This window comes from Protopterus annectens, chromosome 4.part0 (assembly GCF_019279795.1).
Source record: "Protopterus annectens isolate FY-2018-M chromosome 4.part0, PAN1.0, whole genome shotgun sequence".
NCBI classification, from domain to species: domain Eukaryota; kingdom Metazoa; phylum Chordata; order Ceratodontiformes; family Protopteridae; genus Protopterus; species Protopterus annectens.
This window is the reverse complement of record NC_056733.1, coordinates 565,566,801-565,581,246: the sequence shown is the minus strand read 5'-3', so window position 1 is coordinate 565,581,246 and position 14,446 is coordinate 565,566,801. Positions and strand designations below refer to the sequence as shown.

The 14,446-nt window shown below is 43.2% G+C and overlaps 1 protein-coding gene across 2 annotated transcripts in view; it reads left to right on the top strand.

Annotated features, from left to right (window-relative positions):
• Positions 1-14,446, top strand: part of LOC122799442 (trichoplein keratin filament binding) — a 1,060,398-nt gene that overhangs the window by 895,107 nt on the left and 150,845 nt on the right. For both annotated transcript variants that reach the window (XM_044068500.1, XM_044068499.1), the window contains exon 11: positions 7,335-7,520. In XM_044068500.1, coding sequence (XP_043924435.1) covers positions 7,335-7,520 — 186 coding nt within the window. The remainder of the gene's footprint in view (positions 1-7,334; positions 7,521-14,446) is intronic.

Here is a 14,446-nt window from a genome sequence, read left to right as displayed (position 1 = left end):
GATGTGGATGATTCTACTCCTTCTGCTTCTCCTCCTGAGGATTTTTCTTTTTCAGAAACTCTTCATTCCATGAGGGAGCATTTTAAGTGGGAAGGTCAGGACTTCTCTGATTCCAGGAAAAGGCTTAGGGAATTTTTGTTTTTACCCCAGCATAGGCCTTTGGCTATACCTCCTGTTTTGGATGTGGTGGAGGATGTTTTACAGAGGCTTCTCTTAATCCTGATTCTTTGCCTCCTGCTCCTGTTAAACCGGATAGGTATTACAGGGTGCCTGAAGCTCATAAGTATCTTAAGAGTCCTAGGGCAGACCCAGAAACTGTTAGTCAGGGGCCTAAAGGTGTTAAGGCTTCTGTTGTCAAGAATCCGGTTCCTGCAGATAAAGAGGCCAGGGCCTTGGATAGATGGGGAAAGAAAGTTTATACTTCTTCCACTCTAGCTATGAGGGCTTTGAATTGCCAGTTTCACATGTTGAAATACCAAAACTATCTCCTTTCACAATTGAAGTCTAAGGTTGATGCTCTGGCGGAAGGTATTGATTGTAAAGAGTTACAAGATTTAGTACATGTTTCTGAACAGGTGGGTAAGCATTCTTTGCAATGTGGTTTTGATGCTGTACAGGCCTCGTCTAGGGTGGCTGCCACTGGGTCAGTTCTTCGCAGGCACGCCTGGCTGAGGGATCAGAATTTATCTGACCATGTTAAAACAAGGATTTTAGATGCTCCTTTACAATCTGATGTGTTGTTTGGTTCTCCTGTTGAGGCAGTTTTAAAGAAAATGGAAGACAAGGCTAAGTCTATGCAGACTGTTAAAGAATTTTTGCAGGTTCAGCCTCCAAAGTTTAGTAGAAATTGGCCTACTAAGGGGTGGACGTATCCTTCTTATGATTCCCAGCCTAGAGGTAGATCTAGACGTGGTAGGGGCAGAGCTCAGGGCTCTTTCAGGCCTAGAACGGGGAGTTCTCCTGCACAGTCTTGGTGAGGGCAGGGGTCAGTCCTTTCGTAAACAGACCCAATGACCTACCTTTTCAGCTGCCAGAGCCTTCTCGTCTGGCAGCACCTTTGGGAAGGTTGGCACTTTTCAAAGAAAATTGGAGTTTAATTACCCAAGACAGATGGGTATTGGATATCATACACCACGGCTGCAGGTTTTATTTCCATACCTTGCCTCCTTTCAAAGGCATGCCAGACGTTCCTCCTCAACAAAGAATAGAGGCTCACAAGCAAATTTCTCTGTTACTCCAAATAGGGGCCATACAGCCGGTCCCTATGCCAGAAGTGGGCCTAGGATTTTATTCTCGCCTGTTCCTAGTACCAAAGAAAGGGAACACGTGGAGACCAATTTTGGACTTATCTATCCTCAACACTTTTCTGGACATTCCCAAGTTCAAAATGTTGACGTTACAGCAGCTTTTACCTCTGCTGGGCAAAGATCATTGGATGGTAACTTTGGATCTCAAGGAGGCTTATCTTCATGTTCCTATCAGACTGAGTTGCAGGAAGTATCTGCGTTCGAGCTGAGACTTCTCATTATCAGTTCTCTGCATTGCCCTTTGGCTTATCTACTGCCCAGAGTGTTCACGAAAGTTCTGACTCCAGTGATAGCTTTCCTCAGGTTAAAAGGAATACAGATCTACCCTTATTTGGACGATTGCCTGATTCTGGCTCAAGGAAGGACGAGCTTCTTCATCATTTGGATTATGTGATAGCAGTGCTAAGATGCCTGGTGTATTCTGTGAGCGAAATAAAGTCCAGTCTAGTACCCTCTCAGGACATGTGCTTTCTGGGTGTGAGACTGAATACAGCATCCCAGATGGCCTTTTGACCCCGGACAAACAAAAGAATCTTTCCCTTTACTTTCATCAGTTGTCTCATCAGTCCAGGCTGACTGCAAGGACAGTCCTTCAAGCCTTGGGGTTCATGGCATCTTGTATTCTGGTGCTTCCCAATGCCAAACTGCATATGAGGAAGCTACAATGGTATCTCAAAAATGTATGGACACAGCACTGCCAGGATTTGGACACTGTCATTCAAATAATACCTTGCATTCAAAAGGAATTGTTGTGGTGGGCTCAGGAATGTCACCTAAACAAGGGACTCTCTGTGACCCGGCCAGAGGTGAGTCAGATTCTAACGACAGATGCCTCAGACAAAGCTTGGGGAGCTCATCTGAATGGAAAGTGGATACAAGACAAGTGGCCTGCCAGACTACAACATCTACATATCAACTTGAAAGAGATGTTAGCAGTCCAGTTTGCATTAATAGCTTTCAAGGATTTACTTCTTCCAGGGCAGGTGTTGATTCTAACAGACAACACAACTGTCATGTGGTACATCAACAAGCAAGGGGAACACATTCTTATCCTCTATGCAGGCAAGCAATGATTTTGTGGGAGACTGCTCTCAGTTTACAGCTAAATCTTCAGGCAAGGTTTCTGCCGGGAGCACAGAACTCCTTAGCAGATGTGTTGAGCAGACAAATTATGGATCCCCACAGTGGAAATTGGATCCTCATGTATTTCAGAAATTGACAGTGTCATGGGGAACTCCAGACATAGATCTGTTCGCTTCTCCACTAAACCACCAGCTGCCAAAGTTTTGCACAAAAGGTTTCATCCCACAGCTTGGAAAGTGGATGCTCTTTCTTTCAATTGGAGCAATCTTCATGTGTATGCCTTTCCGCCTCTGCCTCTCCTCCCAAAGGTACTACTAAAGGCCAGACAAGACAAGCCAAGGATGATTTTGATAGCTCCAGATTGGCCTCGACAGCATTGGTACCCATTACTGAGAAGCCTGGTACGGAAGCCTCCATGGCCTTTGCCTTCGATTCCACACCTGTTGTCTCAGGAGGACAGTCATTTGCTCAATGTCAAGCTTCACTCTCTGCACCTAACAGCCTGGCATATTCTGTTTTGAACCATAGTGGGCCTCCACTTCCACAGCAAGTTTTGAATGTTATTTTGGAAGCTAGAAGGCCTAGTACAAGGAAAGTGTGCAGATAAATGGAAGAGATTTTTATTTTGGAGTGCAGCAAAGGATTTTGATGTTTCTGAGCCTAATTTAAGTGTGGCTCTTCAATATCTTACTGAGTTACTGGACAAAGGTTTGTCCTTCTCTTCTATTAAGGTTCATGCTGCAGCAATTTCAGCTCACTATGATTGTGACCCACCATTGTTTTCTCATCCTTTGTTCAAGCAATTTCTTAGAGGGCAAAGAATATAAGACCCCCACGAAGAGCTCCTACTCCGGCTTGGGATCTCAATTTTGTGTTGGAGAAACTCACTCTACAACCTTTTGAGCCTGCAGCTACTACTGAATTAAAGTTTTATCATGGAAGACTGCTTTTTGTTGGCTATTACCTCTGCAAGAAGGGTTTCTGAGTTGCAGGCCCTTATGGCGGTTGAGCCTTTCTTAATTTTCCATAAGGATAGGGTATCTTTACATTACTAATCCTTCCTTTATGCCTAAAGTGGTTTCTAGTGTGGCTTTAAACCAAACTATTCATTTGCCTACTTTTTATGCAAATCCCCAAAATAAAGGGGAAAAGATTTTGCACACTTTAGATGTACACAGGCAGTTGCGATATTATTTGGACAGAACTAAAGGGTTCAGGCAGTCTCAGCAGTTATTTGTTTCTTTTGCTTTGAGTTCTCAGGGCAAGCCTGTGTCAAAACAAACTATTTCTAAGTGGATTGGGTTTTGCATTGCTTTCTGTTATTCCCATCATGGCAAGGAGATTCCAGCTGGGATTAGGCCTCATTCCACTAGGGCTACTGCCACTTGACAGCTTTTTGAGGGGTGGCAACTAAGGATATTTTGGAGGCAGCTACTTGGAGTTCAGTGCATACTTTCTCTAGGCATTATCACCTACCACTTTACTCTAAATCCAGGGCTGGTTTTGCCACTGCTGTTTTGCAGGGCATTTTGGCAGCTCCTGCTTCCTTATAGTTTGGCCATCCTCCCTTACCTCTGCTTTGGGATTCTACCCAAGTGTAAGGACTGCAGCAATGTGAGATGAAGAACATAGTACAGTTTGTACCTACCATAAATGTAGATGTTGAAGATCCACATTGCTGCAGTCCAATTCTCCCTCCTTCCCCTCTGTAGTTAGAGGCGGTTGTGTGGGTTGGGTTGTCAATATGATGTATATTGTATATATTGTGCATATTTTTAGTGCTAGGATGGTTGGTTGTTTGTTTGCTGTCTTTTGGTTTTGACCTTTATTTTAGGGTCTTCTGACATCTGGGGCAAGAAAAGACTGAGGATATGACGTCGGTCATGCGCATTTGTACCCTGACGTCCTGATGTCAGTCAAATGCGCCTTGACCGACGTCAGCCTTATACTTTGATATTCGGGCCGACCGAGGACAGCGGACTACCCAAGTGTAAGGACTGCAGCAATGTGGATCTTCGAACATCTACATTTATGGTAGGTACAAAACTGTACTTTCTTTTCAGTGACATATGAGTATGTGTAAAATTATACTTTACAATGTTTGTTACCCTGAATGATACACCTTAAATGCCAATATTTTTCATTCAGAACTAAAAGAAAGAGCTGAAAAATGGAACATTCACTAAAAAAAAGTTCCTCTGTTTATCTATGTTGTTTTATACTCGTGTTATATCATATAACAGTTTCCAGCCTCTGAGAGACACCATTCAGAATGCCAGTGTATTTTGGTCACATGGCCCATTTCCCTTAATTAATCAGTTCCACAGTACTGCACTTTGTAATTTTCAAAATAGTGTATTCAGTATAGCTTATTGCAGCATTAAAAGGTATCTATTTTACCCAACCCTAACTGATGTTACTATAGGTTATATCGCTGAACATGCAAAGTTTCAGACCTCAGGTTTGATCCTTCTTTTTTATACGTCATCAAATTTAGAGATATTTTTTTAAACAAGACACATCTTTATTGAATTATCACTTATGACATAGACAATAATACGTTTATATAAATGAAAACAAACCATATTAACATATTTTCAGTTGCAAGCATTGCGCATCACTTATTCTTTTGTATAGTCCATCCACAACCCCTTTTTCCATTTTTGCACATGGGATCAGTGTGTCACTTCAACAGTGACAATCATCTAGACCCAAGGTTCACACTGTCTGGTAGCTAGCCCTGCCGCAGTTGTTCTTCCATACCACACACTTGCATGCACTCACAGCTATGGCCAATTTAGTGTGTCCAGTCCACCTACTGCATGCCTTTGGAAAGGGGAAGGAAACCCATACAAACACAGGGAGGTTATGCAGACTCCACACAGAAGGCACCTCAGCTGAGAATCATCTATACGGTCATTTCCGGTCAAACAATACATAGCCTATTCAATTCCTGCTTTCCCTTAAACCTCATTCATCCTCCAAAACATTATTCTTCATGTATTACTCCCACAATTTCCATTTTTTCTCTGTAATTTGCTCCTACCCTATTCTATAGATCCCACTTCCACTTGTTTTAGCACTGTTACTATATTCACTACTTCTAGTATGGTTGGTTTAGACTTTGATTTCCATTTCATAGTAATTTTTTTGGCAGCCACCAGAATTAAACTCAGCAAGACCTAGGCAATTCTGATTCTATATCACAGCTCAAAAAATAATTTCCTTAGTTACACCAATCTGCTAACCCAGTATTTCTGGCAGAGTAGTCTGCAGGGAATTTTTAAAGTCTGCCAACTCATTACTCTCCCAAAATTATGTTCTAAATTACCCTTTTCTTCCCCGTCACACCTCCTACATTGGCAATCCACCCATAGCCGGCCTTAGGCATAGGCCAACTAGGCGGCCGCCTAGGGCACCACTCTAGTAGGGGCACTTTTACAGTATTTATTTGGTGTCAGTAGACCAGGATGGGGGCACCTGGTGGTGTGGTGGGGGCGCCGTGGAGCCCTTTTGCCTAGGGCACCAGTTGACCTAAGGACGCTCCTGAATCCACCTGAGGAAAAATTATTTCTAGTCTGCTTGGGGTATAAAAATACCTGTGCAAACACTTCCAACCAAAGATCCTAAATCTTCTAGACATTGTTGCATATTTGGAAGCCTTATGTATATATTTCCATTGTTTCTTTGTGAATTTCTTATCCAGTCACTCTCCCCAGTCCTTTCTAACCTTCTCTGATTGATTTCTATAGTTATCATGCAATAGTTTATATGCCTTACTAATTATCCCCTTTTAACAGCAACTTCTCTTCTAGATTCTACTAAAAAAAACTCTACCAGTCCTGGACTTTCACTTGGGATCCTCCTATCACATTTAGAGACAATTTGATTACATTTCTGTATTACTTCAGAAGTTCCAAAATTGAAACTTCAGAAGCTAATATCACAAAATTTGCAGTATGCATCTTGGAAAATACAATAGAATTTACCTGTTTTGTTCATCATTATATCCATACTGCCTAAACTAAGGTATGAATAAGTTCCGTATGACAAAAAAAAATTCTGGAAAATTCTGAGAATTCTAAGGAAAAATACTTTTCTGTAGAGACTCAGCATAGACGCATTTTGCCTAATACAAGAGATGTACAATAAAGCTGATCATGTTTGTGTTTGTTTTTAGAGCTGCAGCTGTCACAGTTTGGGATAGATCAGCAGTGGAAGAAAAAAAATTTCCCCATACAAACCAGTAGGAATGCTCATTTCAGGTTGTTACTGCCTCTATGATATTCTTTTCTTGTTCCACACCACAGATGAATACAAGGCATCTAAGTAAACATATTGAACACTGACAGAAATAATCATCCAGCACAGTCCCAAAGTCTACTTTTATACAGTAGAAAGTTTTTATTATAGCTTAATTAAAACGTTGGGGTTGATTACTTCTTGCTGCCAAAGACAGAGTTCCTCCAAAACATATAGAGTGAAACTGTTGCATGTAAAGTGTATACTGTTTCCCCTCTAAAGTTAACTTGCAACAATTCAGTGATACTGACATTTCCTGTTACAGTCAAGTAGAGATGAAGTTTATTTTGGATAAAGAGAAGAGGTGTGTGCCAAGGCATAATGATGAAAGTAGGGGGTGTTAATAGTCAAGTGCTGAACACCTCTGTTTGGTCCTGGTGCCAGGTGACCTGCTAGTCAGGCTTTATAAATGCTATTTAAGAGATTTCTCAGTAGATCCTACTTTAATTTCTTGTATAACTGATTTGTTTGTTTTCCTTGCTTTCACACTGAAATGATCTTACTTGTAAGTGCCTCATAGTTGCAATATTAGCCTTTGCTGGACACTCCCCATATATTGAAAGCATTTACATACCATTATAAGGATACTCCAGATTTGTGATTTTTTTATCTTAATGTTCATAAATTAATATTTTATGTTAGGTCTTAGCAGGCCGACAGTTGCAGATTCAGGAGCAGATTGAGGCAAATAGAAAGGCTCAAGAAGAATCTCTAAAACGTCGGGAAGAGTTGCTAAATGAGCTTGAAGAAGTAAAGCAGAGAACCCATCGGGAGAAGAAAAAAGAAGAAGAACTGAAAACTGCTCGTAAACAGGAGTTAGAAGCACAGGTAATAATACTGACAAATAAAACTTTTCAGTTTTTTATTATTTTTATGAGTCTCCTGTTTTCTGGTTAGCCGACTTGATATTTTAGTCATTCAGTGTATTGCATCTCTTTTCATGTTACTGTTGTTAGCTGATACTAGTGAACATAATCTCTTACTTAAAGGGGAGAGCTGTGTGGAGTGACATAATTCCAAATGTTGTACTCTAAGGAGAAATGTGTCCTTGACAGCTTAAAATTGGTATAAGTCAGTAGAAAGGGTGCCAAGCAGTAGATTGTTGAACACACATTCACACATTCTGAAATTAGGCAAAACATTTAAAAAAAGCAGGTGATGGACCTAAAGTTGTCCAAAATGTTGAGTGTTTTAGTTGACTGTATAGTGAAGAGAATTGTCTGCCCTTGACAAAAATTAGAGTTTATGTGACTCCAGTAATGATACAGAGGTGTATTGTTGGAGGGAATTTTGGCATTAATTCAGAAGAACATTAATAAACTGGATATTGTTTGAAGTAAATGAAGAAATACTGAAGTTGATGAGGTATTGAACTATCATTCAGATGACATTCTGGCTTTGCAACATCAGTTTAAGACACTGAAGGAGCAATGAAACTCTGAAAGACAAGCAAGCTGATTTAGACTACAGGCCTCAAAGAAAGAACGTCTGTATGATTGGAATTCTGGAGAAGGAAGACGGGGGTAGACTACATGTTACATGTTCATCATTCTCACTGCTACAGTAACTTTAGGCTATATGGATTGTTTCCTTGCCTAGGTAACACTTGATGTTCTTCATATTTCACTGCTGCAGTCCTGACTTGTGGGATTTCCTGCTGTGGAATCCCTTGGCTGGCCCGATTACCAAAGTAAAATTCTCCCTCCTCCTAAGGCTGATGGACATCCTATCTTGATGTTAGTATGCTTGGGTATAAAGGGAGCCAGCCGACACCATGACATCAGTCTTTTCTTGCCATCGGAGCCCAAAGCAGTGTTTCAGTGCATTGGTCAGTCCACACCAGAGAGAAGTTGTCTAAAAGCTAAGTATCCGGTTGGGGAACTGTTTTTCTTCCTTTAACCTATGTCAGATAAGGTTAACAGTTGTCTCTGCTGTGGTAAGCAAATCCCACATTGAGACTTTCATATGTTGTGTCACCTGCCTAGGCCTGGATCACAATGTCCATAGTTGCTGCTTTTGTGACCATTTCAATTCTAGGACTGTCAGGCGTAGGGACAAAATCTTAGCTAGGCATCTTACTCTGCCATCTACCTCACATCATCCGATGGTGTCCGCTGGTCGACCTGAAGTTGAACTCCCTAAGCATAGGAAGGACAAGGAAAAAAGACCCAAGCTTAGGGCCTTGGATGACAACCGTTCACCATCTGCCAGTCCCCCAGGCTCACTACCTTTGAGGAAGGCGAGACGTTTTCACAGCCCTTTTCTGTGACCGAGGTGATGGTGCAGGCCTCTGTTGAGACCTGTATGGAATCTGACATGCTGTCAGGTCCCTCAGCTTCTGCACAAGCCTTGACTTTCAGTTTGTCGGTCAGGTCCGGAGTCGCTCAGCAAACTTTGGCTTCCAACAAGCAATCTTTTACTGGCAATGTTACTTTGAGGCATCAGCCTGCATCACTTCTTCCTTACAAAGAGACTGGCATTAGGATTGCAGATGTACCTTGGCCCAAGGCCAGAGCTTCCTCTAAGAAGGGTTCTGCCTCAGGCTCCTATGCACAGGAATATCAGCAAGACCTGGTGAGGTTAGCTTGAAAACCTTATTTCTGTAGTCAGAGCTAGACAAGCCCATTTGGAGTCTTCCCCAGGGAAAAGGAAGAGGGATCCTATCCTTGAAGTTTTCCCTGAACCTCCTTTTTCAGATGAGGATTCTGACCAGGAGGAGTCTGCCTTTGAGAATGAACCCTTCCTTACTTCTTTTGAAGATAATCTGGCTTCAGCTTCACCTCCTGAAGACATTACTTTTGGGGAAACACTCTATGCCATGAGGGAACATTTCCAGTGGGACGCACAGGAATACTCGCAGTCTAAAAAGAGGTTAGGGAGTTCCTTGACCTCTCAGATCACAAACCTTTGGCTATTCCTCCTGTATTGGAGATGGTAGAGGATGTTTTTATGGACTCCTCCCTGAATCTAGATTCTCTACCCCCAGCACTTTGAAAACCAGACAGGTTTTACAGGGTGCTGGACCCACATAAATACCTCTTCAAAAATGCCTCTACTGATCCAGAGGTTGTCACTCCAGTTTACAAGGGAGCAAGAGCCAGCTCTTCAAAAAAAATCTTTTTCCTACTGACAAAGAAAGCACGGCCATTGATGGGTTTGGTAAAAAAGTCTATACTTCTGCTCCCCTAGCCATAAGAGCCCTTAGCTGCCAATTTCATGTGATAAAATGCCAACAAAGTATTTTAGATCAAATGAAGCAAAAGATATCCTCCCTGGAGGACAAGAACATTTCCAAGGAATTGTTGGACCTTTGCCATTCCAGCTCCCAGGAGGCTAGGCTTTCATTACACTGTGGCTATGATGCTGTGGAGGCCTCTAGCTGAGCTACTGTATCTGGTTCTGTCATTGGAAGGCATGCTTGGCTTAGGGAGCGGACCCTGCCAGACCATGTCAAATCCAAACTTCTAGATGCACCCCCTGGATAAGGACTTCCTCTTTGGGCCAAAAGCTGAGGCCGTACTCAAAAAGATGGAACATAATGCAAAATCTATGCAAACTATAAAGGACTTCCTCCTAGATGTTCTTCGTCTCACATTGCTGCAGTCATAACCTGTGGGTAGTCCGCTGTCCTCGGTCGGCCCGAATACCAAAGGGTTAGGCTGGCGTCGGTCATGGGCGCCCGGAGCTGACGTCAGTACGTAGGAGTACTTAAGCGCATGACCGACGCCATATTCTCAGTCTTTCTTGCCGCGTGGTCCGAAGCAGAAGCAGCGTTTGCAAGTGCCGTTCGGCGTTCTGAAATTTTCAGTTTTCGAGTTTCAGACCGAAGACCAAGTTGGGCTAAGTACCCGTTGGGAAAATTTTTGTCTTTTCTTGCCTCAGTTAATCCGGATGTCAGAAAAAGTTAATAATTGCATTTCTTGTGGGAAACAGATACCTCATAGGGACTATCATTCTCTCTGTATTCCTTGCTTAGGGCCTGAGCACGACGTAGTCGGGTGTCGCTTTTGCGCTAGATTTAATAAACGCACCATTAAACGCAGATTAGACTGTGCTAGGCTTGTTTTTGGTAAGCGGTGTAACTACAACATGCCGTCGGATCCTCCGACGCCTGCTACTGCTAAAAAGCGGAAAGATAAATCTTTAAGGTCTAAACCGGATGAGTTGTCCGTTACGGACGCCGGTTCTATGGAATCTACGGTTGAATCTGTGGATCCAGCCGAGGTCTCAGCTGAATCCCAGGGGGAACCCTTACTTTTACAGGAGTTGGCCTCTCAGGAGTTAGGTCAGGCCGAGGGTGCCTCTCAAGTTTCTGTGGTTCCATCCTTACAAAAGGTTATTAGGCCTTCTACTTCAGTCACTAAAGGCCCTGCTAAGGCTAGACCGGGTGTTTCTGGTACGGGACACAGCTCTGGTTCTTCGGGTTCTGTTCCTAAAAAACATATGTTGAAAATGGCAGAGGATTTGATTACTTTGATCAGGGGTTCTATGCCCCCTCCAGAGAAGAGGCCTAGGGTGGAGGCAGATTTAGAGGGAATGGAGCATACCTCAGATTACTCTTGAGTCTTCAGCTGAAGATATTCAGGATTTTCCTCCCTATTCTGATTCGGATGCAGAGGATTCCTGTCCTTCTGCTTCACCTCCAGAGGATTTTTCATTTTCTGAAACCTTGCATTCCATGAGGGAGCATTTCAAGTGGGAAGGTCAGGATTTTTCAGATTCTCGAAGAGGCTTAGAGAATTTTGTTTTGCCACAGCATAGACCTTTGGCTATTCCCCCTGTTTTAGATGTTGTTCAGGGTGTTTTTTCTGAAGCTTCCCTTAATCCTGATTCTTTACCCCCTGCTCCTGTCAAGCCAGACAGGTATTACAGAGTTCCAGAGGCACATAAATATTTGTACAAGAGCCCTAGAGCTGATCCGAAACTATTATTCAAGGGCCTAAGGGTGTCAGGGCTTCTGTGGTTAAGAATCCAGTACCTTTGGATAAAGATTCTAGAGCGTTGGATAGGTGGGGTAAAAAAGTGTACACCTCTTCCACGTTAGCTATGAGGGCTTTAAATTGCCAATTCCATATGCTGAAGTATCAGAACTTTCTGTTAGGTCAATTGAAAGCTAAGGTAGATGCTTTAGCTGAGGGTATAGAGTGTAAGGAATTGCAGGACTTGGTTCATGCTTCAGATCAGGTTGGTAAACATTCCTTGCAGTGTTCGATGCCCTTCAGGCTTCTTCCAGGGTGGCTGCTACTGGTTCAGTTATTCGTAGACATGCCTGGCTTAAGGATCAAAATTTGTCAGAGCATGTTAAAGCTCGGATTTTGGATGCTCCCCTTCAATCTGAAGTTCTTTTTGGTTCCCCTATGGAGTCAGTTTTGAAAAAGATGGAAGACAAAGCTAAGTCTATGCAGACAGTTAAGGAATTTTTGCAAGTGCAGCCCCCTAAGTTTAGCAGGAATTGGCCTGCAAGAGGATGGTCTTACCCTTCTTTGGATTTTCAGTCTAAGGGAAGGTCTCGACGTGGGAGGGGCAGGACTCACGCTCAGGGTTCTTTCAGACCTAGGACTTGGAGTTCTCCTGCACAATCCTCTGGTGAGGGCAGGGGTCAGCCTTTTCGTAAACAGACCCAATGACCTGTATCTTCAGCTGCCAGACCCTTCTCTTCGGGCAGCTCCTCTAGGAGGAAAGTTGGCACTTTTCAATCAAAATTGGCATTTGGTCACCCAGGACAAATGGGTGTTGGACATAATAAATCAAGGCTACAAGTTTTATTTTCACACTTTTCCCCCTTTCAAAGGCATGCCAGATGTACCTCCTCAGCAAAGGATGGAGGCTCAGGATCAAATTTCTTTGCTTTTACGGATGGGGGCAATCCAGGTGGTACCTTTGTCAGAAGAAGGCCTAGGGTTTTATTCTCGTCTATTCCTAGTGCCAAAGAAAGGAAACACTTGGAGGCCAATTCTGGATTTGTCCATTCTCAATACATACCTAGACATTCCAAAGTTCAAGATGTTAACTTTACAACAACTTCTGCCTCTGCTAGGAAAAGAGCACTGGATGGTAACTCTGGATCTCAAAGAAGCCTATCTTCACATTCCTATCAGGCCCAGCTGCAGGAGATTCCTGCGTTTCGGGCTGGTACTTCTCATTATCAGTTCTCTGCATTGCCCTTTGGTTTATCTACTGCCCAGGGTGTTCACAAAGGTTCTGGCTCCTGTAATAGCTTACTTAAGACTGAGGGGAATACAAATTTATCCTTATCTGGACGACTGCTTGATTCTTGCTCAAGACAAAAACAAGTTACTTCAACAGCTACAGTATGTGATGGCAGTTTTAAGGTGCCTAGGGTATTCTGTGAACGAAACAAAGTCCAGTCTAGTACCCTCTCAGGACATGTGCTTTCTGGGTGTGAGACTGAATACAGCCTCTCAGATGGCTTTTCTGACCCCGGACAAACAAAGAACTCTTCACCTCTACTTTCAGCAATTATCAGTACAGTCCAGGCTGACTGCAAGGACAGTCCTTCAAGCCTTGGGGTTCATGGCATCTTGCATTCTGGTACTTCCCAATGCCAAACTGCATATGAGGAAGCTACAATGGTATCTCAAAAGTGTATGGACTCAACACTGTCATGATTTGGACACTGTCATTCCGATAATACCGTGCATCCAGAAGGAATTCTTGTGGTGGGCACAGGAATGTCACCTAAACAAGGGACTCTCTGTGACCCGACCAGAGGCGAGTCAGATCTTAACGATGGATGCCTCAGACCTGGCTTGGGGAGCACACTTCAATGGGAAATGGATTCAAGACAAGTGGCCTCCCGAATTACAGCATTTGCATATCAACATGAAGGAGATGTTAGCAGTCCAGTTTGCCCTGATGGCTTTCAAGGGCCTACTTCAACCAGGACAGGTGTTGATTCAAACAGACAACACTACAGTCATGTGGTACATCAACAAACAGGGGGGGACCCATTCTTACCCTCTTTGCAGACAAGCTATGATATTGTGGGAGACTGCTCTGGGGTTGCACATCACTCTTCAAGCACAGTTTCTGCCAGGAGCACAGAACTCCCTAGCAGATGTATTGAGCAGACAAATTGTGGATCCCCACGAGTGGAAATTGGATACTCGGGTATTTCAACAGTTGACAGTGGCTTGGGGAACTCCAGACATAGATCTGTTCACTTCTCCTCTAAATTTCCAACTACCAAAATTTTGCACAAGGATGTTTCACCCAAAAGCTTGGAAAGTGGACGCTCTATCTTTCAGTTGGAACAACCTTCACGCCTATGCTTTTCCTCCTCTGCCTCTCCTTACCAAGGTACTCTTGAAAGTCAGGAGGGACAAGCCTTGCATGATTTTAATAGCACCAGATTGGCCACGTCAGCACTGGTATCCTCTGCTGAGGAGTTTAATTCAGGAGCCTCCTTGGCCTTTACCACAGCTTCCTCATTTGTTGTCCCAGTCAAGCAGTCATTTGCTCAATGTCAGGGTGCAGTCCCTGCATCTACCGCCTGGCATATTCTGTTTTAGAGCCTGTGGGTTCTCAGCTTCCCAGCAGGTTTTGGATGTCATTTTGGAAGCTAGGCCTAGCACTAGAAAAGTTTATGCTGATAAATGGAAGAGATTTTTTCTTTGGAGCACAACAAAGGATTTTGATGTCTCGGTACCTAATTTGAGTTGTACACTGCAGTACCTTACTGAATTACTGGACAAGGGTTTGTCGTTCTCCTCTGTGAAGGTTCATGCTGCAGC